Source organism: Salmo salar, chromosome ssa22 (assembly GCF_905237065.1).
Source record: "Salmo salar chromosome ssa22, Ssal_v3.1, whole genome shotgun sequence".
Classification (NCBI taxonomy): Eukaryota; Metazoa; Chordata; class Actinopteri; order Salmoniformes; family Salmonidae; genus Salmo; species Salmo salar.
Genome location: NC_059463.1, coordinates 39962185 through 39988384, shown reverse-complemented (window position 1 = coordinate 39988384; position 26200 = coordinate 39962185). Strand labels below are relative to the sequence as shown.

Below are 26200 nucleotides of genomic sequence, written 5' to 3'. Positions count from 1 at the left end.
GAGCAAAATTATTGATTATTATTATATTATTATTTGTGCCCTGGTCCTATAAGAGCTCTTTGTCACTTCCCACGACCCACGTTGTGACAAAAACTCACACTCAAAATATATATATATATTTTTTTTTCTCAAGTCGGGCACCATTTTAATCTGGATAATCTCCTTTTTCTAATGACATAAAGTTGGGCTGCGTACTCTGCTGTCATCAATCGGTAGACTAGAAATAGACATTCTTCATTAAGCAGACATAAGGAGAAGCCCTGACTGCAGTGTGCAGTTCGGGGCCGAGCTCAATGTGGGCCGAACCCTTCCCGTCTCATTCAAGGCCACCCAAATTGAGGTTCACATCGAAGGTATCAACGTCAACGAAAGCAAATCTTAATCGAACCTAACCTACATGGATACAAATTTAAACCATGGAAGTAAGTGAGACTGTCATTATGCACTTTGTAATATTCATGTTATACCAGTGCAGTGGTATATTTTTATATAACCAACTACCACACCGATGTTAGCATAGCATTAATTAGCACGTGAGCTAGCTAATTAGCAATAGCACCCTTTTGCACGTGAGCTAGCTAATTGCTTAGAATGAGGGAATCTTATTTGGACAAATTTGCCTACTTGAGCAGTAAGCCTAGGTTTACATGTACAGTTGTAATCAATTTTATATTGGATTTTCTATGTTTCTTCAATGTATGCCTTGTTGTGTATGGCTGGCTCTAAATGTGTATCGTTAATGCCGACGGCCATTCCCTAAATTGCACATAGCGAGTCTACACAGCCTACACATAGCATATACAATAATGAAATTAAATGCCTATTGCTTATTTTATGTCTATACTTATTTTCTTTGATGTATAGAAACACGTTAGTGTGTTATTGGAGGGCGAGAGTCCCAAAATGTAAAAATGTGGCAGCAGTCAACTTCATCACTGCCCCTTCTGCACATGTAAGGCTGAACAATATATGGTCAACAACCACATCAAAGGTCATGCTTCAGTGGGGCACAGAGGTACTAATTCTTTCTTTGTTGATTGAATATATTTGACGTTCACATTTTTTGATTTGCCCTATTTTTTTCAGTTACATCAGTGTATTTAATTTAATTGTATAACTTGTTACTTTACTGTTATTCCTCTCTTTCACAAGCTAGGGAGATTTTCATTCTAGATCCCCTCCATGGCACTGGCTGGAGAGATGAAAATCACACCCAACAATTCCGTTTTTTTAATTTTTTTTAATCTATGGCTCTTTTATTTAAAGGAAAATTAACTATGTAAAATGTCTATGTACTTACATACATGTATGATGCGTAACTTCCCATTCGGTGCATTAAACAGATGGAAACAGAACCATAGATATTTGCTCCACTGATAATGTTCTCTTTGAACCCATTATGACCCCCCCCAAAAAAAAAAAGTGAGTTCGAGTCAACTGTGTTCAAAACTGTTATGCATGCTCGAGTATAAAAAGCTGTTGAATTGTATTTTTTCTTTACTTTCACATACACTGTGTTCACAGAAACAGTGCTCAGATCTTGTCCCCTAGACCTTGGAGGACTTTTGGTGTGGATGATGTTCAGGTTAGATATTTCTTTAAATGATTCCACTGAACTGTACCATTTGATTGTCATTCCTTTATAGAAAATTGTACCTTGTTCACACCACAGGGCCTACCAAAGCCAGGTTTCTCAAACAACTGTGGGGTGTTTGTTTTGATGGTAAGATGCTGGTTGTTCAGTATATTCTAATTAGTCCTATTTTCTGTTATACCATATGATTATTATTATTATTATTTCTGTGCTGGCAGCATGCAAAGCACACAATTGTTATTGCTCATACTTTTCTTGTTTATTATTCTTGACACTTTTTGGGACCTATTTCATACAGTTTTTACATTGCATACACAATTCATACGTCAAACTCCTGCAGTGCTGGATGCTGATGTGACATGCTGTGACTTCTTGGCGGGGGATGTTTTCGACATACTGAAATATATTCCTGGGGGGGATGGTATTGTTATTATTTACCATTATCATTATTATTGTTGTTATCATAACTATCAAACTTAACAACCTACTCTTTCTTAACTTACAGCACGCTCTGTAAATTGCAATGGAAGCAGTGTGATTTCACTGAGGTATGTATAAATTATGAAATTCTCATCACTAGTGGATATAAGGTTTTTTGGGATACCCATCCGATTGTGTGATTTTCTTTCTTTTCAAAGGAAAACATGCAGCAAATTAGACGATGGTGGTGCCTAGTTCTCCTGCAGAACTTTTCCATGCCATAAGTCTTTTCATTTGCATCCTTAAAATCACTTGTTTCACTCTAGCCAGTTTCACTTTCATATTGAATGTATGTCATTCACTCACTAAGGTCTGAAGAAGAGAGGTTGAAAGATGGATAAAGGCGTCGAAAACAAAACACACTACAGCTAGGTGTCATATGATGAGTGGTATGGTCTTAAACCAATGTTTAAAGACTTAACCTCCCCCCTTCTCCAATATATTTCAGGATGATGTAGAAGATGTCCCCCCCAAGAAGACACAGCATGTCACATCAGCATCCAGCTCTGCAGGATCAGGTACTGTATAGGCTATTAGCTAAAGTAAGGTGCATTCTTGTACACACATCCCTAGAGGTTCCCTTACATTACTTAATGACCACCATCTGTTTTCTTTCTAGACGATACTGAAAACAAAATACACAGCGAGCTGTGAACTGGGTATGTAGTCTACTGTGTGTAAAGCTGAAGGCTTGATGCATGGCAAGATATAATAGTTGTGATGACTTGTTGAGTAGTTATAGATATCACTGAAATTAGTAATAGTGGCTTTTGTTTGCATGGTGGTATTGTGAAATTGGGGTGTAATTTGACTTGATCATCCAATGAGGGACTACTCTTAATATGCATTCTTCATTTTTCTTCAAGGAAGCAGATGTTCTTCTAAGGGACACCCTAGAGGCAGCCAGGTGGTGTGAACAGCAGGAGTGAAGCCATTTTTGAGGAGTGGTCAAACATTGTTTTTGTCTGCTGTGTTAATTATTTGTGTTGTTTAGTAAAGATGATGTAGAAGTCAGCCGAGTCTCTGATCTCTTTACTGGAACTGGTATAACTTAATGTACAAAGGACATTCAGCTTGTTAGTATGTCTATATGGCAGTCTGTCTCCATTCTCATGAGGAAAGTAAATAGCATTATAAATCAGGATAGACAGTAACTGTGTATATATATATATATATATATATATATATATATATGCTCAATTAAATGATGTTATAACTTTGTAATTATATTAACACAATTTTAACAGTATATGACATACATAACAAGTCTGTTGTTCACTGCAATAATATCAGTAGATTGTCTCAAATATAGCATGAAGCAAAAAGTGTTACAACACATCTGCTGGTACTTTATATAATATTTCTTACGATCTTCAAAAATGAAATACGTTTGTAATTCAATGTGTGTGTTTGTATTCAGTGTGTGACTGTCAAACATCAGCTGGACCAAAAAAAGTGGGCGGGATCAAACGTGGGCGGAGTCAAAAGTTTGACTACGCCTACATTAAACCCAGCCCGAATTGCACACTGCAGTCAGGGGTACTTGGAACAGCACACTGCAGTCAGGAGTACTTGGAACAGCACACTGCAGTCAGGGGAACTTGGAACAGCACACTGCAGTCAGGGGAACTTGGAACAGCACAATGCAGTCAGGGGTACTTGGAACAGCACACTGCAGTCAGGAGTACTTGGAACAGCACACTGCAGTCAGGAGTACTTGGAACAGCACACTGCAGTCAGGGGAACTTGGAACAGCACACTGCAGTCAGGGGAACTTGGAACAGCACAATGCAGTCAGGGGTACTTGGAACAGCACACTGCAGTCAGGAGTACTTGGAACAGCACACTGCAGTCAGGGGTACTTGGAACAGCACACTGCAGTCAGGGGTACTTGGAACAGCACACTGCAACAACAAAAACGGTGGGCGGAGTCAAACGTTTGACTCCGCCCACATTGAGCCCCGCCCCGAACTGCACACTGCGGTCAGGGGTACTTGGAAATAAGCACACTGCAGTCAGGGGTACTTGGAAATAAGCACACTTGACACTATTGAAGTGCAGATGTTTACTTTCTACACGAGTTGCTATTGTTCCGTTTCCTCCTAAGAACCGATTGTAGTGGTCAAATAAAAAGGTACACATTTTTAGAGCTGCCAACTCTCACGCATTGGCAGTGAAACAAGCATTTGACCCTCTTATCTCACGCATTGAAAATTGTTGGTTTAATTTTTCTAATTAGTCCAGTCAGCACGTTAACTATTCAACCCAAATCGTGTTGAAATTGGAGCATCTGTGCCTGCAATTTAACATCACAAGCGGAATCTCTATCATTGTCCTGTTTTGCCACAGCACTGTGAACCGCGGCACAATGAAGCACGTGATTAGCCTAGTTATATGAGGGATCAAGGAGATTGGATGCATATTTTAAAGAAACGCCCTTTAAGATTAGAGTGGAGCTGAATGGAGAGTGAGACCGTTCTCAGCTGTTTATAAAACGGTAAAAAAAGAGCAGCACGGTAGAGCTGTTTTATGTAAATATTGTCAACAAAATGAGGTTCCTGTTACTCCCGTCCATGAATCGATTGCAGATTGCAGCAATTTGACAGCATGTACTAATGTTGATTTAATCCACACTTACATTAGTACCATTGTTTTGGTGATTGGCATTTACACTCTGACAATGAAAAGGCAGCAGACAGGCCTACAGTATGTTTTAGCAGGGAAGTTTGGAAAGGTGACTTGATTTGTAATTATGAAAATCATTGGTGTTGGGGTAGATTTATGTTATCCTGTCTTCAGGAAATTATATTTTCTATTTACTTTATTTAGTCTGATCAGTGGAACAATTATCATTATTAACAATGGGCTAAAATATAGGGTAATCACTGTACTTGTCAGCAAGAACACTGCTGTTATTCCCCAAACTTATTTTATTATCCCACTTCCCAATTTTGCCAAACTAATAACGTATTTGAAATCTGATATGCCTACTTGTCTTTGAAAATGAATGATATGAGGCTATGTATTTTTGCAGCCATTCATGGACAGTTTTGAATAAGTCATACAAATAAGTATAGGATACTAAATGCTCCACGAATCAAATACCATTTTTGACATTTTAGTATTGTGCACATGCTAGGCAGATATGGTAGAGGGACTCACAACTCATAAAGGCATCATATTCTGTCTATGTAGGCATAAACCACCTGAATATTGGTATTCATTCAATTTTTCTTGAAGGTTGGGTCATTTTGAGAAATACATTTTTATTAAAAGAATAACATCTGCAAACACCCAGTACTTGGGAAACATAGATCAGGGGTGGCCAACCCTCCTGGAGAGCAAGCAGGATTTTCTTCCAGACCTATTTCAAAGAGATAGTTCATCCAAATTACAAAATGCTTGTGTCCTCACCTTGCAAGCAGTCTATGGACAAGGAGACTGCAATCTATTATTTGCTTACCAACTGCCATCAACCATTAATATAAACATTTCCTGTACACAGCCTTGGTGTAATGGTAAAACTCCCCTGCACATGTTGCATATAACTTTCAACCTGAGAACAGGGATCAAACCTGGCTTCCTACCTTCCAATTATTTCTAACATTTGCCACCTCCCTTCTCTTTTCATTACTGCCTGAATTGAGTGTCAAACCACCCAAAAATTTTTTACTAAATATTAGCATACTTTAAAATTTCATCCCCCCAAAAATCTCAAAGTCGTTGAATTGTGAGTATTCATTTAATGTTCAAAGCATGCTGAATACACCTGACCTGTGGTTGTAGTTGTTTTATTCACTACCCAGGTTATAGGCCTAAACCATGTCAAAATACGTAGAATTGCAGGAAATTAGCTTTAAAACTGTACAATTTTATTGGGGGTTGTGCCAATGGGCAATTAAATTCACATAGCAGGTGGCAAATCTCACTCCAAGTCTTCTTCAAAAATTGACAGCTCTGGAATTTTTTGGCCAATTGAGGGAAAATATAATTCTAAACATCACTCAAATCAGAAGAGGCTCAGTGAATGTTAGTTTCAATTCATTTGTTTTGTCCTTGCGCTAGTGTTCCAGCCCAGCCAGCGTTCTTTTGGCCGTGTTTCAGACTTGCGCAGCCAGGAGGAACCCGACGCTGGTGGACGTGTTTCTCTCTTGTAGTGGAACATATTTTCTCATTTTTAGTATTACTGGTAACTAATTCGCTTTATTCAGTAATGTTTTTGTGATTGCATTTGTATGTAAGGGAAAATCGTTAACTGGAAGTGAGGTGTAAAACGTCTGGACGAGGCTCGCTTACTATAGTAACAGCCAGAGAGCTAGCTAGCTGACGTTAGCAGCCAGGCCAGTTTGGCCAGGCCTCGGAAATGTAACGTTAGTTGCTTGCATCGACGCCCTTTAACCATATTCTAAAGCTAGCTAGCTGTAACATTAAATTACAAACTAACGTTAGATAATAAAGAAAAATGACCACCCAGTTCATCTAACATTAACTAGCTAATAACCAAACGATGACACAGTAACGGTAACCAGCTAGGGCTAACTAACTATTTGCAATACAAAAGCTATTGTTTTCAAGAAAAAAATTCTTAGCTAGTCAGGTAACTTGGCGTTGGCGTATTGTGTCTAGCTAACGGCATCTTAGTTAAGTTATTTTCATGTGGGGCTAGATACAGTTCATACAGTAACGTTAGCTAATTATTTATACATGCTAGTCCTGTTTTAGTAACCTGTGGTATTGTCATTTGGAACATTATTTTAATTTAGTTTAAATCATACATGTTGTGGAGTAAAAATGGTAAACTAAATGTTCCAATGAGTTTTGTTTTTTCAGTAACTAGCACGCACTGAAGATGAAAATCGTATTCGCTCAATAATTCTAGTAGCTAATTCGTCTGTCTACACTGAACAAAAATATAAACAACATGTAAAGTGTTGGTCCCATGGTTCATGAGCTGAAATAAAATATCACAGAAATCAACCATACAAATGTGTTTACGTCCCTGTTAGTGAGCATTGTACCTTTGGCAAGATACGCCACGCCACACCTCAGGTGGATGGACTATCAAGAAGATCATTAAACAGCATGATCATTACACAGGCCACTCTAAAATGTGCAGTTTTGTCACAAAACAAAATGACACAGATGTCAAGTTTTGAGGGAGCGTGCAATTGGCATGCTGACTGCAGGAAAGTTCCCCAGGGCTGTTGCTAGATAATTTTATGTTAATTTCTCTACCATAAGCCAACTCCAACGTTGTTTTAGGGAATTTGGCAGTACGTCCAACTGCCCTCGCAACTGCAGACCACTTGTAACCATACCAGCACGGGACCTCCACATCCGGCTTCTTCACCAACAGGATCGTCTGAGACCAGCCACCCGGACAGCTGATTTCTACACAAACTGTCAGAAACGTTCTCAGGGAAGCTCATCCGCATGCTCGTCGTCCTCACCAGGGTCTTAACCTGACTACAGTTCAGTGTTGTAACCGACTTCAGTAGGCAAATGATCATGTCCACTGGCACGCTGGAGAGGTGTGCTCTTCACGGATGAATCCTGGTTTCACCTGTACCGGGCAGATGGCAGACAGTATGGTGTCGTGTAGGCGAGCGGTTTCCTGACGTCAACGTGAACAGAGTGCCCCGTGGTGGTGGGGTTACGGTATGGGCAGGCATAAGCTACAGACAACGAACAAAATTACATTTTATTGATGGCAATTTGAATGCACAGAGATATCTTGACAAGATCCTGAGGCCCATTGTCGTGCCATTTATCCACCGCCATCACCTTATGTTTCAGAATGATAATGCACGGCCCCATGTCGCAAGGATATGTACACAATTCCTTGAAGCTGAAAATGACCCAGTTCTTTGATGGCCTGCATACTTACAAGACTTGTCACCCGTTGAGCATGTTTGGGATGCTCTGGATCGACGTGTACGACAGCGTGTTCCAGTTCTTGCCAATATCCAGCAACTTCGCACAGCCATTGAAGAGAAGTGGGACAACATTCCACAATCCACAGCCAGACCAACTCCATGCGAAGGTGATTTGTTGCACTGCATGAGGCAAATGGTGGTCACACCAGATATTTACTGTTTTTCTGATCCACGCCGCCATAGCTGTGGAAAGTAGGGGTGCTGAGGGTGCTGCAGCACCATCTGGAAAATCGGAGGATTTTTTTGTTCTTCTACTAGTCCTGTATTAGTGGACGGATATAACTGTCTGTAAGAAAATAAATGTTCTGATTTCCTTATATTAACGGTAACTTGTAAAATAGTTGCATGTTACATTTATTTTTGTTCAGTGTAATTTATTTAGTGTTTTATATTTGTATGTTTTAATCTGGGATGCTGTATTAAGCTGTTTAGCGGCTTACATGATTTGAAATGCCTGTCCCTGATGTTGTGGGGGCCTCTGGACAGATGTCAAATGACGCACAATATGCAGTTTCACATTTATAATTCCAAATTAAATACATTAAATGTGAAGGAATAGGATGATATCCAAACGTATCGAGTAGTATGCGCTGATTTAGCTCCCAATAATGGATTATACAATACTCAGTTGTGTAGTTAGTCCTTTATGATATAATTCAGTTTGACCTATGCTCTATCACATGCTATTGTGGATGGTGTTGGCACATCCTTGTTATGTTCTACATTTTCTCTCGTTACACTTGGGTGAGAAACTGCAGTTCTGTTATGACTGTTTGTAAGTCTCTGTCCTGTACTCAAACCAGTTTCTTTTCAGTTTTCCAGGGGAGTGTTTGTTTTATTTAAATCTAGGTTAAGAAGCATCTTCTTGTCCATTCCTTTAGCTCTTTGGATGGGGAATAAGAGTTTATTATAAAGAAAAGTAGATTTACTGAAGATTTCATGCAACAACTAAAAAAGCCACTCATTGTCGCCTGCTGGAATCCCTAGAAGTCCCATCCCACCTATATTTTTTGACATCATCCTTTATGAAGCTGACAAAAAAAAAGAAATTCTCTCAAAGCCTCTTTTCTTTCTCCTGCTAGTCTTTTTGGATGATTTGCTGGGAGTGCAATCCCTCACTTCTCTCACATTATTCCCCCCATTCTTGCACCATCCATCTGTAATGCTTAGCAGTCTGGCTGGAAAGAGTCAGAAGGAAGGTCGTAGGACGACAAGTGTCTCTGGACCTCCCCTTTCCTTCTTATCTCACGGATCGAGTGTTCCTTCAGGACCATGATAGTCACGGAGACACCCTATTAGAAGTGCTTGAGGAAGGGAGGAATCTTCTCAGCCACGCCAGGTGAATTTAGCCGAACAAACCTGAAGCAGAGTCTAATTTCTCTGCAACTTATACTCAGTCACATTCCTTTCGTGGACATATGTCACAATGGACCACAAAGGAATTCTAATTCTTTAGAATTAAACTCTGTAGAGTTATGTTCAGTTCCTCCAGGATTCAGCGATTCTGTTATCACAATCTTTTGCAAAATCACCAATACCCCACATTATGCGAGGGCTTGCAAATATCACTGCACTATTTCTCCATAAGACAGTCAAATCATAGCAATATTATTGCATAAAACTGACCCATTACCGCAGTACAAAGAAGGTTCGCAATTTCAACCAATCACCACACATTTACTGCATATTATGGTTCAATAAAGCCACACGTCAACAAACTTTTTCCCTTGTCAGTGCAGTTGTGACATTTGACAATCATTGCATATTGCTATGCAAAATGTCAGAATTTCCACAGCAAAATCAAGCATTTTTACCTGCAAATATAACAAAAAATCCCTGCAAAATCCTGGAGGGACTGTCTGTTGCCGCCACAGTGAAGCAATCAAATCCACTCTTGCCAGAGAAATGACCATGGCTCCTGTTTCACTGTTGCCAGCCCAGGGAGAGTCCTGTTGGCCCTGAAGAGAACACCCCTGACCCGGAAGTGAATCCAGTCCACCAGCCTGAACATGACTAACCATGGAGATGACTGCTATTTCTTCTACTACTCCAACTGTGCTAAAGTAGGAGTCATAACAAAAACGGCATCGGGCACTGTAGCATTTTTTTTTTTGGGGGGGGGTAAATGTGTAAGCTCAGATGTGTAAGTATTGAAATGGTTGTGGTTTGTATTTCCTGGTGCAGGGTGATCGCTGCCCCTTCAGACACTGTGATGCCGCCAAGGGCAGTGAGGTTGTCTGCAGCCTGTGGCAGGAGAGCCGCTGCTTCCGACAGGTCTGCAAGTTCCGCCACATGGAGATTAAGGTAAGGATAGATCTCCTCGCTCTGTGTGTGTGTGTGTTTAGACCATCTTTGCCTGAGGTTTGTCACACAAACAAAAAAAGTATATCAGGAATATCCCCTTGAGGTTTGGGCGGTATCCAGATTTTCATTCCATTTCTGTACCATACCTGGGTATGTGCACATGGGGCGCTATTTAAAAAAAAAACTCACAAAACAGTTTAGGAAACTGGGATCTTGTTCCAGAAGGGGATCGAATGTCTCTGCTGTAACCAAGAAGCTTGATCTTAACTTGCTAGCTAAGTGGCTAGATGTCAACAAACCAAATTTATAGCTGGAGTCCTGAGCTGGATATCATTTTTCACATCTTAGTTATACTTAGCTTAGGTTTTGGAGGGGGCTGCTTCTAACTTTTTTTTTAAAAACAGTATTGAAAAATCATACTGTTGGTATTTATAATACCCCGGTATAAAGTAGGGATGTGACAAATTAACATTTTCTTATCGTTTAAACTGCCATTTTTTTTGTTAAAACACAAAAAAATCCTGAAATTCCAGGTCAATTCACAATGCAGAAAAATTGTCCTATTATGTATGTATGACCTCTAGGGGTCGGGCAATGAAGTTCTATCTACTGCGACCCTTTACAGACAGAACACAGTTATAGTAACAGGTTGATGATAACTTTTCAGACAATTAAAAAAAGAATGTGCCGCATCTGTACACCGTGCTGGCTCAAAGATACTGTAACCCGGTGACAAATCGGTCCCATGAGTAGCCTAAGCTAAGATATTCTACATGCAACAGACCGAAGACACATTTGTGTCATTAGCGAAGAGAAAGAGCAGGCAGGCCAGTGCGAGGGAGAGAGAGGAGGGACAGGCAGAACCGTGCGCATATCTCTTGGAAATCTGCGTCTCGCAATGTCTTAATTTTCTTGCATGCCTCGCAAATGTAGCCAGGTTAAGGATTCCAACTTAATTTTAACGTTTAATAACAAAAACTAAAATAATAAAATATTGACTAAAAATACTAGTATGTTGCAAGGCATGCTACTACGTCTTCTGACATGCCCCCTCTCTACCTCTTCCTCTCATACAGAAAAACAGGAAGGAGATGGCGTGTTACTGGGAGAACCAGCCTGCTGGCTGCCAGAAGCCTCACTGTGCGTTCCACCATGAGAAACCACACTTCATAGACGGCCAATACGTACCGCCTAACAAAAGTGAGTAGACTCTGGCCCAGCCACTGTTAACTTGCTGATCTTCATCTCCTCAGCATCGTGACAGAATTTTCACTTGACATGATATTGTGTATCAGCAGATATACACTGAACAAAAATATAAATGCAACATTTCATGAGCTGAAATAAAAGATCCCAGAAATTTTCCATATGCCAAAAAAAAGTATTTCTCTCAATTTGTGAACAAATCTGTTACATCCCTGTTAGTGAGCATTTCTCCTTTGCTAAGATATGCCACACCTGTTAGGTGGATGGATTATCAAGAATCTGATTAAAGAGCATTATCATTACACAGGTGCACCTTGTGTTGGACTATAAAAGTCCACAAAAATGTGCAGTTTTGTCACACAACACAATGCCACAGATGTCTCAAGTTTTGAGGGAGCATGCAATTGGCATGCTGACTGCAGGAAAGTCCACCAGAGCTGTTGCCAGAATTGAATGTTCATTTCTCTACCATGAGCCACCTCCAACGTTGTTTCAGAGAATTTGTCAGTACGTCCAACCGGCCTCACAACCGGAGACCACATGTATGACCACGTGTATTATCTCTGTGATGAGATCATGAGGCCCATTGTGCCAATTGTCCGCCGCCATGACCTCATGTTTCAGCATGATAATGCACGGTCTCATGTCACAAGAATTTGTACCCAATTCCTTGAAGCTTAAAAAGTCCCAGTTCTTCCATGGCCTGCATACTCACAAGACATGTCACCTATTGAGCATGTTTGGAATGCTCTGTATCGACGTGTAAGACAGCGTGTTCCAGTTCCCGCCAATATCCAGAAACTTCGCACAGCCATTGAATAGGAGTGGGACAACATTCCACAGGCCACATTCAACAGCCTCATGAACTCTATGTGAAGGAGATGTGTCACTTTGCATGAGGCAAATGGTGGTCACACCAGATACTTACTGGTTTTCTGATCCACGCTGCCATATCTGTGGGAGGTAGGGGTGCTGAGGGTGCTGCAGCGCCATCTGAAAAATCAAAAAATAATGTATTATTATTATTTTTTTTTTTAAAAGGTATGTGTGACCAACAGATGCATATCTGTATTCCCAGTGATGAGAAATACATATATTAGGGCCTAATGAATTTATTTCAATTGACTGATTTCCTTAAATGAACTGTAACTCAGTAAAATCTTTGAAATTGTTGCATGTTATATTTTTGTTCGTGTGTGTGTGTGTGTGTGTGTGTGTGTGTGTGTGTGTATATGTGTGTATATATATATATATATATATGTGTATATGTGTATATATATGTGTATATATATATATATATATATATATATATATATATATATATATATATATATATACACATATACATATACATACAGTGGGGGGGGGAGTATTTGATCCCCTGCTGATTTTGTACATTTGCCAACTGACAAAGAAAGGATCAGTCTATAATTTTAATGGTAGATTTATTTGAACTGTGAGAGACAGAATAACAACAAAAATATCCAGAAAAATGCATGTCAGAAATGTTATAAATTGAAATCCTGCAGCGCCCGCAAGGTCCCCCTGCTCAAGAATACATATACATGCCCGTCTGAAGTTTGCCAATGAACATCTGAATGATTCAGAGGACAACTGGTGAAAGTGTTGTGGTCAGATGAGACCAAAATGGAGCTCTTTGACATCAACTCAACTCGCTGTGTTTGGAGGAGGTGGAATGCTGCCTATGATCCCAAGAACACCATCTCCACTGTCAAACATGGAGGTGGAAACATTATGCTTTGGGGGTGTTTTTCTGCTAAGGGGACAGGACAACTTCACCGCATCAAAGGGACGATGGACGGGGCCGTGTACTGTCAAATCTTGGGTGAGAACCTCCTTCCCTCAGCCAGGGCATTGAAAATGGGTCGTGGATGGGTATTCCAGCATGACAATGACCCAAAACACACGGCCAAGGCAACAAAGGAGTGGCTCAAGAAGAAGCACATTAAGGTCCTGGAGTGGCCTAGCCAGTCTCCAGACCTTAATCCCATAGAAAATTTGTGGAGGGAGCTGAAGGTTCGAGTTGCCAAACGTCAGCCTCGAAACCTTAATGACTTGGAGAAGATCTGCAAAGAGGAGTGGGACAAAATCCCTCCTGAGATGTGTGCAAACCTGGTGGCCAACTACAAGAAACGTCTGACCTCTGTGATTGCCAACAAGGGTTTTGCCACCAAGTACTAAGTCATGTTTTGCGGAGGGGTCAAATACTTATTTCCCTCATTAAAATGCAAATCATTTTATAACATTTTTGACATGCATTTTTCTGGATTTTTTGTTGTTATTATTCTGTCTCCCACTGTTCAAATAAACCTACTATTAAAATTATAGACTGATAATTTCTTTGTAAGTGGGCAAACGTACAAAATCAGCAGGGGAACAAATACTTTCTTCCCCCACTGTGTGTGTGTGATATACACTGCTCAAAAAAATAAAGGGAACACTTAAACAACACAATGTAACTCCAAGTCAATCACACTTCTGTGAAATCAAACTGTCCACTTAGGAAGCAACACTGATTGACAATACATTTCACATGCTGTTGTGCAAATGGAATAGACAACAGGTGGAAATTATAAGCAATTAGCAAGACACCCCCAATAAAGGAGTGGTTCTGCAGGTGGGGACCACAGACCACTTCTTAGTTCCTATGCTTCCTGGCTGATGTTTTGGTCACTTTTGAATGCTGGTCACTTTTGAATTTCACTCTAGTGGTAGCATGAGACGGAGTCTACAACCAACACAAGTGGCTCAGGTAGTGCAGCTCATCCAGGATGGCACATCAATGCGAGCTGTGGCAAGAAGGTTTGCTGTGTCTGTCAGCGTAGTGTCCAGAGCATGGAGGCGCTACCAGGAGACAGGCCAGTACATCAGGAGACGTGGAGGAGGCCATAGGAGGGCAACAACCCAGCAGCAGGACCGCTACCTCCGCCTTTGTGCAAGGAGGAGCAGGAGGAGCACTGCCAGAGCCCTGCAAAATGACCTCCAGCAGGCCACAAAAGTGCATGTGTCTGCTCAAACGGTCATAAAACAGACTCCATGAGGGTGGTATGAGGGCCCGACGTCCACAGGTGGGGGTTGTGCTTACAGCCCAACACCGTGCAGGACGTTTGGCATTTGCCAGAGAACACCAAGATTGGCAAATTCGCCACTGGCGCCCTGTGCTCTTCACAGATGAAAGCAGGTTCACACTGAGTTCATGTGACAGACGTGACAGAGTCTGGAGATGCCGTGGAGAACGTTCTGCTGCCTGCAACATCCTCCAGCATGACCAGTTTGGCGGTGGGTCAGTCATGGTGTGGGGTGGCATTTCTTTGGGGGGCCGCACAGCCCTCCATGTGCTCGCCAGAGGTAGCCTGACTGCCATTAGGTACCGAGATGAGATCCTCAGACCCCTTGTGAGACCATATGCTGGTGCGGTTGGCCCTGGGTTCCTCCTAATGCAAGACAATGCTAGACCTCATGTGGCTGGAGTGTGTCAGCAGTTCCTGCAAGAGGAAGGCATTGATGCTATGGACTGGGCCGCCCGTTCCCCAGACCTGAATCCAATTGAGCACATCTGGGACATCATGTCTCGCTCCATCCACCAATGCTACGTTGCACCACAGACTGTCCAGGAGTTGGCGGATGCTTTAGTCCAGGTCTGGGAGGAGATCCCTCAGGAGACCATCTGCCACCTCATCAGGAGCATGCCCAGGCATTGTAGGGAGGTCATACAGGCACGTGGAGGCCACACACACTACTGAGCCTCATTTTGACTTGTTTTAAGGACATTACATCAAAGTTGGATCAGCCTGTAGTGTGGTTTTACACTTTAATTTTGAGTGTGACTCCAAATCCAGACGTCCATGGGTTGATAAATTGGATTTCCATTGATTATTTTTGTGTGATTTTGTTGTCAGTACATTCAACTATGTAAAGAAAAAAGTATTTAATAAGATTATTTCATTCAGGATGTGTTATTTTAGTGTTCCCTTTATTTTTTTTAGCTGTGTGTATGCATGTGTATGTGTGTGTTTATGTATATATATATAAATTCAGGACTGAGATGAATAGCATATTTGGGCTCACTTATGAACAAACCTATTTTTTATCAGAACCAGAGTTTGTCAATAGTTTCTGAACTGGATGGTTTTGTCACTTAGGTTTCGCCCTGAAAGAGGAAGAGGAGCCTCATGAGGATCCTTTGCCTCCTGTCTCTGCCCCGATCCCAGTCAACCCCCAGCTCCGTGGGGTCATTAAGGCGGAGACACAGGAGAACGTTCCCAGCCCGACCCACCCGCCTGTGGTCATCAATCCGGCAGATGATGATGAGGATGAAGATGGTGAGAAACACACTGTTCTTACATCTTAACTAGGACAATTACATTTGTGTAGTGTATTTACGTCAAGTTTATTTCAAGTGCAATTTACAAAGGTCACAACACAGTTAACATAACTAAAAAGTTAGACTAAAATATAGAAAGGCAATATAAACAACAATTAAGGAGCAAATAGTCCATAGGACAAGAAGGAGTAGGGCAGTGGAAAGAAACACAGTGGAAAGATACACAATGCAGAGACAGAATGGAGCTCTTAAAGGGGCAGTAGCGCAGAGACACATGGAGCAGACCGTCAAGGTGATTAAAGTTTTAGGTGTAAATTATATTTGAAGGTGGAGATGGTTAGGAAATACAGTACTTTTGTTTGAGATTTAATTTGTGAACTACCATTTGACTAAGGGAGGTTCCTGTGTGTGTGTGTACCTACGCAGATCAGTTCTCAGAGGGGGAGGACAGCAGGTACGGCTCAGACGGATCCAGAGTGGTCTCTCCCAGGAAGATGGCCGTGGCCTCCAACTCCGGTATGAGGAGGACAAAGAAATAGAACAGATGAACATCCAACGCAATGCCTGTTTTTTTAAAGCGTCAATCAGCAGTTGAATCAATAACAAAGCGTATTTTCCCCCCACCGTTTCATTTAAAAGCTGAGTGATGGGGCTGGAGAAATGTAACCACTCTTAAATTCAGATAGAGCTATGGATGTTTTACCCATGGTTTGAGACTATACAGTATTGGTTTACGTTTACTTTTACAAACATTGGCGTAAAACAAGATAATATTTTAGGTTCTGATGGGGTACAACAGTTGAACTAAGGTCATTGGCATTTACGTTATTCTTCAAGAATAACATCAATATAATTGAATGCCTCCGTGACAACAGGGATATATTTCAAAGGTCTTGTATTTGAAAGAACAATCCTCTTAAAGCTTTGCCCATTCAAGGCTGTGTGTGTCTCAAGTGGCCATTACAGAGGGGTAGAGAAAGACCCTCTTTTAAAACCTTGGTCAGGGGACGTCATTGTCTTTGACCCCTTTGACTCTCTGTGATTGGCTAACTATTTTTTGGGGGACACAGATGACTCGCTCAACTTTGGTGTCAGAACCTTGGAGGAGATCAGACTGAGGAAAGCCCTGAAAGCCAGTATGAGGATAGCTGGTGAGTTCATCCTTCCTCTCTCCTCCCCAATGCATCGACCATTGCCTTTTGTATCGTCGTCAATATTAGAAAACTGTCATTTCAGAAACTATTGACAAACTCTGGTTGTGATAAAAAAAAATTGGTTTGTTCATAAGTGAGCACTTATCTTTTCTCCTACTGTTAGTGATATGGTGTGAGTTTATCAACTGTCCTTGTCTCTCAGGTTATCCAGTTCCTGGCCAGGGCTCAGACCAGAGAAACAACGGCATGAGCAGCGAGAAGGAGAACATGAAATCCTTTATCCGTCCATCTCTCTTCACAGCTAAGGATGGTAAGAATCATTGAACACTGATCTAGCTGAGCCCCCATTGTGTATGCATTGATTAACAAGATGAGATGTTTTCCCAGTTTGAATATTGTTGAAGTGAATCCCACAAGTGCATATGAACACACACTTGCTACATGGCATGTACATGTACATGTAATTTGTAACATATGCATGCTGCCCCCTCAGACACTGTGGTGTTTGGTGAAGAGACTGGGAGACAACTTTGTGGACAGGCTCAGGAAGAGAATAGTCAAAGGAGACTTCTGGAAACTCCAATGTCTTGTATTGTCGTAGTTAAAGAATCACTCGGAGTAATGTTTGCACTCTTTCCTATCTGAGAATCACTAATCATTACATTTGTCATTTAGCAGATGTTCTTACTCAGAGCAACTTACAGTAGTGAGCGTATACATGTACAACGCTGACAGTCCATGTAGCTACACAACTGTACAATCATGAGCTACAAAATCACACTGGGCGTTATTAGTTGTGCTACCACCAACACCTTAAACTTCCATGACCATTAACCTCTGACCTTTTAGAAGTTCCTGCCGAGGGTGACATCCCAATGAACCGCCGTCTGGCCGAGCGCCTCGGAAGGAACATGGAGGAGGATGAAATGGACCTGCCGCCTCGGAAAGGTGAGCGAAGGGAAACTTTAATATATCCACAGTGGATTGAAATACCTCAGACTATATAGGAATACTAGTTCTTAAGTGTATGTAATTGAACTGGTATATTTAGCCTTTGTTCTTGATGTTATATGTTGTGTCGATGGGCTTGAACTAAATATTCCTTAAATACTTGGGTCGTGTTCATTAGGGCACGCAACAAAGAACATGTAAAAAATGTTTGGCAATGGGGGAAAAAAATTGGTTTCTTATGGGTAGTCTGTCCTCCGTGCCTAATTTGGACTGGTTTTCATGTTATTTTCATCTCCAAACCCTTAGCTGTGAAACCTGTCAGGGACAGACTGGGATTACCTGTTGAACCCATTGCTGCATCTGAATCAGGTATTAATTAACTCACCTCTCACAATTAACAAGTATCTCTTGATACTTGTTAATTGGTTCCTCTCTAGGTTTCTTCCTCGGTTCTGGCCTTTCTAGGGAGTTTTTCCTAGCCACCGTGCTTCTACACCTGCATTGCTTGCTGTTTGGTGTTTTAGGCTGGGTTTCTGTACAGCACCTTGTGACATCAGCTGATGTAAGAAGGGCTTCATAAATAAATTTGATTTATTAATTGAAATGTCTCAAAATTGCTTAGTCATTCTATTGATGTGATTTTAATATTTTCATTATTTAGTTACTTCGTATATTCTTCTGTAAAGAGCTTTGGGTAGCTAATACAATATTTAAACGGTTTAGCAGTATCAATCTGAAGTATACAGCTATTCTCCTTTTGTCAATGTTGATAACTAACCTCTCCCTCAGCTGAGAGCAACAGCAAGACTACAGCGTCTGAAGTAATCCGCATCAAAACCCTGGAGGAGATTAGGCATGAAAAGTTAGCCAAGACTCAGGGTCAAGGGGACGACCATCGTCCTTCAGTCCCTGATACCACCGCTTCCAAGGCCTCAAAGAGAAGTGCCGCTGTCAAATCTGCAGCTGGTCTTCATGTGAAGACCTTTTCTGAGATCCTCCACGCCAAGAGGAAGCTGGAGGAAGACCAGGGGCCCAGCCTCAGGAAGACCAAGCTGCTGGCTGTGGAAGCAGCTTTGGGTAACTCCCAGAGACCCCCAGAGCCAGCCATGCCCATGCGGGTGGTCCCTCCTGGGGGAAGAGTTAAGGTGAAGACCCTGGAGGAAATCCGCAGGGAGAAGGCAGCCAGGATGCAGGCCTTGGGACAGGAGGCGTCTAACGGGAAAATCCCAGGCTCTGCCCTGGCCTCCAAAGAGGAAGGTGCCAAGAAGTCCTGCATACTGCGTATCAACAAACCAGCTTCTGGTAAGTATATATATTTTTAGTGATGCACTGATATGCCATTTTTGGACGATACCAATATCCAATATTTTCCTTGCAAAAAAAAACTATACCGATAACCAATATTTAAAATGTTTGCGGCCTTTTAAGCATTCTAGTACAGTTAAATAGTTAACACACACAGACGCAGCGGTCTAAGGCACTGCATCTCAGTGCAAGAGGCATCACTACAGTCCCTGGTTCGAATCCAGGCTGTTTCACATCCGGCCATGATTGGGAGTCCCATAGGGCACAATTTGCCCAGCGTCGTCCGGGTTTGGACGGGGTAGGCCGTCATTGTAAATAAGAATTTGTTCTTAACTGACTTGTTAAATAAAGGTTATACACACAGTCACCACACTGACCAAAAAGTTATTTTGTTGGCATTTACGTATATCCCCATTACCAGTAAAACATAATCAAAACCTGTTTCTTTCACTTACTTGCTGTGCTGTTTTGTTGTTCATTTGTTCAGTCATTTCATTCTTGACCAGGATTTCTATGGAAAGCCGTTTGGGTCTTTGCGTGTCAAATAACACAATTTGACATGTCAAATAAGCTTGTTGACCAATCAGGACCTGAATATGACTGCCTGTCAGATAATAATTTAATGCGTTCATAAATGTTTTACGTAGTTATTACACAATGATTACACTATCACTCGTATTTCATATGTCACAACGATTCATTGACATGTATGCTATGATGCTGGTAAGTTGTCTTGCACACCTACAGTGCTGGTCATTAAAAAAAAAGAAGCTAGCTAGCTCATGGACGCAAACAATGTTCTTCCCCAAAAACATAGCAAAACAACTGCTTCAGTAGCTATAGTTAGCTAGCTATCTATATAGCTAGGTGTAATCTAAAATAACCCTAATTTATAAGACAGTTCTTATTTGATTAATGGTGGTCGGACCCATCTATGTGAAGCTAGCCACACTAAGAATTAGCCACAAGAGGACTTTGCAGTTAGCCTTCAATAAAAGTATGTAATTGACAGCGAATTATGCCATAATTGAATAGATCATGCTAAATGAGGTTGGAATGTTATATAAATCAACAAAAGACAATTATTTGTTAATTTGACATCTGTTAATCACACTGGATGTATTGCACTTATTTCATTGTACAGCCTTTCCTATGGGTTGTGGATCAATGACATGGGGTATCAGTCTACTCAGTGACACCCAGAGAACATTAGCGTCATATTTCTTATTGCGGGACTCTGAAACAACTGTGAATTGACCCACATTTATTGTCAACCTGTGTGTATTGAACACTATTCCCGGGGGAAAACAATACTGCGTGGATGTTTTGGAGTCTGATAACTCTGAGGAGGATGTTAGGAAAAAATTGCTTGGGTATTGAGTAGACTGTTAGCCCATTTCATTGATCCCCAATCCTTAGGTAAAGCTGTACAGTGCAATATGAATGTCAATACACACAGTAGGCTGACTGGGGGGGGTGATTTCAAAAGGTCACAGTCCCACGATAAGAGCTACAACGCTAATATTTGCGTAAACTCTTCACAGTTGTGTTCTGTGGGTGTCACCGAGTAGACTGATACCCCATTTCTTTGTTTCACATTCCAACCTTGTTTAACATTATCTAGTCTAAATATGACATGATTCCACCAATTGTAACCTTCTGCATCACTTTCAAAGAGGTACTTTTATTTTGAAGGCAAACCGCAAATTCCACTATTGTGCCTAAACCTTATTGTGGCTAGCTTCACAACACAACCCAGTCTGGTCCAGCCTCACTAGCCAGATAAAGCTAACTGGCTGCTTATAACTTTAGCTTTGGGAAACAGGGTTAAGTAGCTGGCTAGCTATTTATTTTCATGAACTGAAGTTCAATTTCAATAGGCGAACAACAAGTGGCAACCTAGCTAATACTTACAAGGATTCCTAAATCATTGCTAATAATGAAAATGACTGCAGTTTCTACTGGTCATTGTTTTCAGGCTGGATGTATTGGTGCTAGCTAGGTACCAAGCTAAAGCTAGCTAGCTATCTATCCCAGAAGTTGCGGTCGAACAAATAATGCTTTATTACCAACTTGGTATTGTAAACACATCGTTCGTGGCCGGTGTTTGCTTGTTTGCAGACTTTTTTGTACTGCTTTAAGTGCTACTGATGGTAGTGGTGGCACTTGGCTTGCACGTGCAAATTCAGAACACACAACATTCTATAATAGAACTGTGTTATTGTCAAATAATGTTATTTGACGTGCATCTTTTTTGACACGCAAAGACTCAAACGGCATTCCATAGTATGTCGTGAAGCTAACAGCAGTGACGCTATTACTGTGTAACTCCGGTAGGGCAACATCTGAAAAATAGCGCACTTGGTAGTGTGTACTGGTGCTCGACCAGTTGCGAAAGCCAACATCACCCATAACAGAACAGTTGATTGTCAAGGGCAATGAATTCCATTATCTTGGCGTTAATGGATTTCGCCGTTGAGTTGTCTTGCTGAAATGCTCTTAGTCTTTCAAATGGCTGCTCGACTTGTTGACTGCTCGATCCACACAGCACGCATTGTGGGCTAGGTTAGGAATGCTGCGTAGTGCCAAATTTTACGTGGCGTCATATACCTACGTTATTTTGGTATGCACGTCAGCTTTGACATCGGTTTTGCACATCGCCGTTAACTAGACATCGGGCCGCTACCGGCATCTTTAGCTAATATCGTCCGATTCCGATATGTTCACCGATCTATCGTGCATCCCAAATATTTTTGATTAGTGAATTATTTGTAGATTGATTCAGGAACCCTTTTCCAATTGCTCATAACAACCTCTAGCTGTAGTGTTATATATTATTCTAAGACATTATTTTGTTGTCCTTACAGCTGCCATTACTACCACCCAGAAGACATCCGAGGTGACCAAGAAGGAGAAGCCAGCTGAGCCTGCTGCTGTTGCTACTGAGGTAAGACTTCCATACCTTCTATCATGTGTGTCCTGTCTGAATACCTTAGATCCAAATATGTAGTCCTACTCTGAATCAGAGCGGTTAATAACTGAATATCTCTGTTCCTTTAGGCCACCCCTGCTAACGGTAGCAGCGTGAATGTGAAGACCTTTGAGGAGATCATGCATGAGAAGAGGCTTCGCAGGCAACGGCTGCAGGAGGAGCAGGCCTCGTCCACCAGCCACTCAGAGCAGGCCTCGTCCACCAGCCACTCAGAGCAGGCCTCGTCCACCAGCCACTCAGAGCAGGCCTCGTCCACCAGCCACTCAGAGGGCTTCGCCAAGGCTGAATCTACCCAGAAACAGGCCGGAGGCCCTGCCCCCCAGAGGGAGAAGAGGGTGTGGGTGAGCCCCTCTGCCGCCTCCTCACACCCCACCATCACCCTGGAGGCACCTGCCCAGGCTCCCAAGGCCCCCTCCCCTCTGCTCTGTGCCACCCTATCCCCCCAACAGGGGACTCCACTAAGGCAGGCCGAACCAGACTCCCCCTCCCTCAGCCCCAGGAGCTTCAGCACTGCCCCAGGCAAGAGGGAGAGAGGCTCCCCAGGAGGTTCCAGTCCCCCCAAGCAGGCTGCCTTAGCATCAGCTACCTCCCCTAGGACCTCTGTGGAAGAGGCTCCAGTTGAGAAGGCTGGGCAAGCTACTGAAGCTAAAGGTACGTGCCTGCAGAAAAAAGAAAATCCCCAAAGTTTATGCAAAGATCAACTCAAATATTAGTCTTACCTCCTGTGTGCTGTTTCAGTGAGGCCCAAGCTGAACGTGAGGCCTTCTGTGATAAAGCCGGCTGCCCAGGTAAAGCCAGGCCAGAAAAGGAGAGCAGCAGAAAGATCTGCTGTTGCTGCAGTCAAACCCCTCAACTGCACCTCCACAGCACAGGACGAGCCACCGCAGGAGCTGCCCTGCAAACTGAGAGAGGTAGGTCTCAAACCTCAAGCTCTCTCTGTGACAGGATTTCTTTGATGTTATGGAGATGTACTTTATAAAACCACTGTTATTATATACTGTGTTGATAACCTTGTGTGTTTTCTCCAGGTGTCCTTTCCCTCCTCCAGAATACAGGCCCAAATAAGTCCGATGGTTCCTAGGAGTCCTCCCACTATCCCGGGCCTGGGCCGCAGCTCCAGTCCCCTGAGAGAGGAGTTCCAGGTGGTCCCTGTCAAACAGCACAGCCCAGCCATCCCCACAGCAGCCCCAGATACCTACATAGTCCCACAAAGGTAACACTGGCAAACCGCGCTACGGTTACAACTCTCCTTTATACTGTCATATGGTTAAATCTAAAATAAACCCAAATTTCCATGGCTGAATGAGGTTAAATGAACTCTGCTCGTCTTGCTCTCCTCACCAGTTCTTTGGTGAAGACGCCCACCCAGCCCAAGACTCGGCGGTCCACTGTTAGCTCCTCCGCCATGGACGAATTTGACGAACTGATGATCGAGTTCACAGATGACCGTCTGGAAGACGACTTGGAGCTGGACCCCGGCAAGGGAGAGGACGACTACCTGCTGGAGCTGTCTGAGATGATTGACAGCTAGACTGGCCTACCTGCTAAACCAATCACGACCCCTGGCCGACCCTTGACCTTGGGTAACGCTTATGTTCATGTCACCTGATACCTTATACCCCGTTCACAACCCCTGACCGACCCTTGACCTTGAGTAACGCAAATATTCATGTAACCTGATACCCCATTCATGAGCCCTGACTGACCCTTGACCTAGAGTAACTCCTACATTCATCACCACCAATAGAATTTCACCACCGGAACTAATCAAAAACCCTCAGTCAACCACCTGAACTAACACCAGTTGAACTTTAACCTACCAGACAAACTTGCAGGGCATCAATGTTACTGAAGATCCCCAACCACCTTCACCATCTCTCAGCCCATTTCATGATAGTAGACTGGTTGCTCGCGCAAACATGTCAGAGGGGACTTATGTTAATTAAAGAAAAAATAAAATGCATTGTATTTTACATTTTTAGATGGTATTGTTTTTACTCTTTACTATTTAATTCATGGTTACCTTTTTGTCCTGGGAAAATGATCCTTTATGTATTTTAATTTCTGTACCTTTTTGATTATTTGACACTAGTAGTGATATACTCGTCTAAGGGTTTTATTTTTTTTTGTCTTTCCTTTTTTTGTCCCGAAAGATAACATGGAAAAAGCTAACATTTTGTTGAATGACATACAAATATATTTTTCAAACATCCTCAGGAATTACCATCTTGCATTTTAAGGACGAGCTTGTGGTCTTAACCTGCCAGGCCTGTCACCCATGGGGCGGCAGGTAGCCTAGTGGTTAGAGCATTGGACTAGTAACCGAAAGGTTGCAAGATCGAATCCTGAGCTGACAAGGTAAAAATCTGTTGTTCTGCCCTTGAACAAGGCAGTTAACCCACTGTTCCTAGGCCGTCATTGAAAATAAGAATTTGTTCTTAACTGACTTGCCTAGTTAAATAAAGGTAAAAAAATAAAAATGTATCATTGTTTGTTGCATACACAGACTGAATCTGTGTATGCTTAGACTGCTTTAAATGGAAGAGCTACAATAACTAACTGTTGTAGCAGGGTGTCAGACTGCTGCTGCAATTCCAATCTTTAGCCTGCTCCTGCGTTTGCCTTGAGCTCATGTCTACTGTCAGACTGACGCTCCAAAAATCATGTACAAAGTTTTGTTCACCTAAAGTTCTGAACTGATAAAATGGTAAATGTAAAGTGGTTGTGGGAACTTTGAGTTAGCTATATTTGAGATGAACTAAATGAAAATATGGGTTGAAGTATGAAGTGAATGTTTACCCTCAAGTATTTGGACCTAAAAGTAAGATTTGTTTTTCAGTTTCGTATTACATAAGTTAACTTTGGAATTAGTCCCTTTTTAAATACAACTACCATCTTCCTCTAGCTTCGCCTACCTATTTTTCCCCCCCTTTTTTATTTGTATTGTACATTGGTCAACACACCATTTTGGACAATGTTTTAAACCTACCCAATTATTTGACTGAACAATTCAACACAGTTGAATATGAAACATTACACACTGTTTAACATCCAGCCTGCTCTTTGTTCAACCTTTTGTTACAAATAGTGTTTTCTAGTCTTAAAATGTGAAAAAGCAGCTTCTCAGGGACTATGAATCTGCTGTATGACTTTGAACCTATTTGTAATGTTCATACACCATGTCTGAATTCAACTGACGCTTTCCACTTTCCTCTGCTAGCATGTGACAACTGGCCGGAGTACCAGTTGGTCCTGTCCCATGTCAACTGCGATCAGATATCTGCTGATCCGAGTTGGATGATGAGCCTGTTGGTTGTGTATCTGTACCTGCTTGAGCCTGTTCTGATGTAAATGTCTAAAGGGTGTTGTACATAATAAAAAGGCTTTCATGACAAGTTGCTATTCCCCAGTCTCGAGGACTTCTTTATTTTTTTATTTCACCTTTATTTAACCAGGTAGGCCAGTTGAGAACAAGTTCTCATTTACAACTGCGACCTGGCCAAGATAAAGCAAAGCAGTGCAACACAAACCACAACACAGAGTTACACATGGAATAAACAAGCGTACAGTGAATAACACAATAAGAAAATAAAGTCTATATACAGTGTGCAAATGGCGTGAGGATGACTGAAGACATTCAAAAGACATGTCAATCTAAGAAAGTGGTTGTTACAGCTACATTGGAAAGATCTGAGTGCCAGGGTCATTTCAGTTCATTATGTGCCCTAAACTTACCTGGAGCAATCAACTACTGTTGATTTTATAATTCTTGAACTGTGTGTTTTTCAATACAAATTGGTTTCCCCTCCGATACAGTAGACGGCGCTCTAAAGTTTGGTCAGTGCTATCTGAGCAGAAATATCAGACGAATCGTAGCCGAAGATTTTTTATAAATCAAGATAGACCATGGCCTGCGTTTCCAATGGGAACAAA

The 26200-nt window shown here is 41.9% G+C and overlaps 1 protein-coding gene and 1 long non-coding RNA gene across 9 annotated transcripts; both read left to right on the top strand.

Annotated features, from left to right (window-relative positions):
- The first annotated feature begins 230 nt into the window (after positions 1-230).
- On the top strand, positions 231-3098 carry LOC106583387 (uncharacterized). Of its 2 annotated transcripts, none has more exons than XR_001323497.2 (7): positions 231-422; positions 1525-1585; positions 1673-1723; positions 1893-2142; positions 2233-2592; positions 2694-2733; positions 2941-3098. It is a non-coding gene; the product is annotated as an uncharacterized lncRNA (long non-coding RNA). The 2 variants fall into 2 exon arrangements; XR_006761386.1 differs by lacking the exon at positions 231-422 and adding an exon at positions 436-1015.
- Positions 3099-5990: 2892 nt separating this feature from the next.
- On the top strand, positions 5991-25672 carry LOC106583515 (zinc finger CCCH domain-containing protein 11A). Of its 7 annotated transcripts, XM_014167792.2 has the most exons (17): positions 5991-6263; positions 9181-9349; positions 9947-10073; positions 10195-10314; positions 11391-11514; positions 15684-15863; positions 16292-16381; positions 16936-17016; positions 17222-17329; positions 17869-17967; positions 18277-18339; positions 18760-19272; positions 22143-22222; positions 22336-22918; positions 23006-23178; positions 23296-23480; positions 23612-25672. In XM_014167792.2, the coding sequence occupies exons 3-17, from the start codon at positions 10020-10022 to the stop codon at positions 23796-23798; spliced, it is 2640 nt and encodes an 879-aa protein (XP_014023267.2). In that variant the 5' UTR covers positions 5991-6263; positions 9181-9349; positions 9947-10019; the 3' UTR covers positions 23799-25672. The 7 variants fall into 7 exon arrangements, with proteins under 7 accessions (XP_014023267.2, XP_014023265.2, XP_014023264.2 ...); XM_014167790.2 differs by lacking the exon at positions 9181-9349; XM_014167793.2 differs by lacking the exons at positions 5991-6263; positions 9181-9349 and adding an exon at positions 7556-8117.
- Positions 25673-26200: the final 528 nt, after the last annotated feature.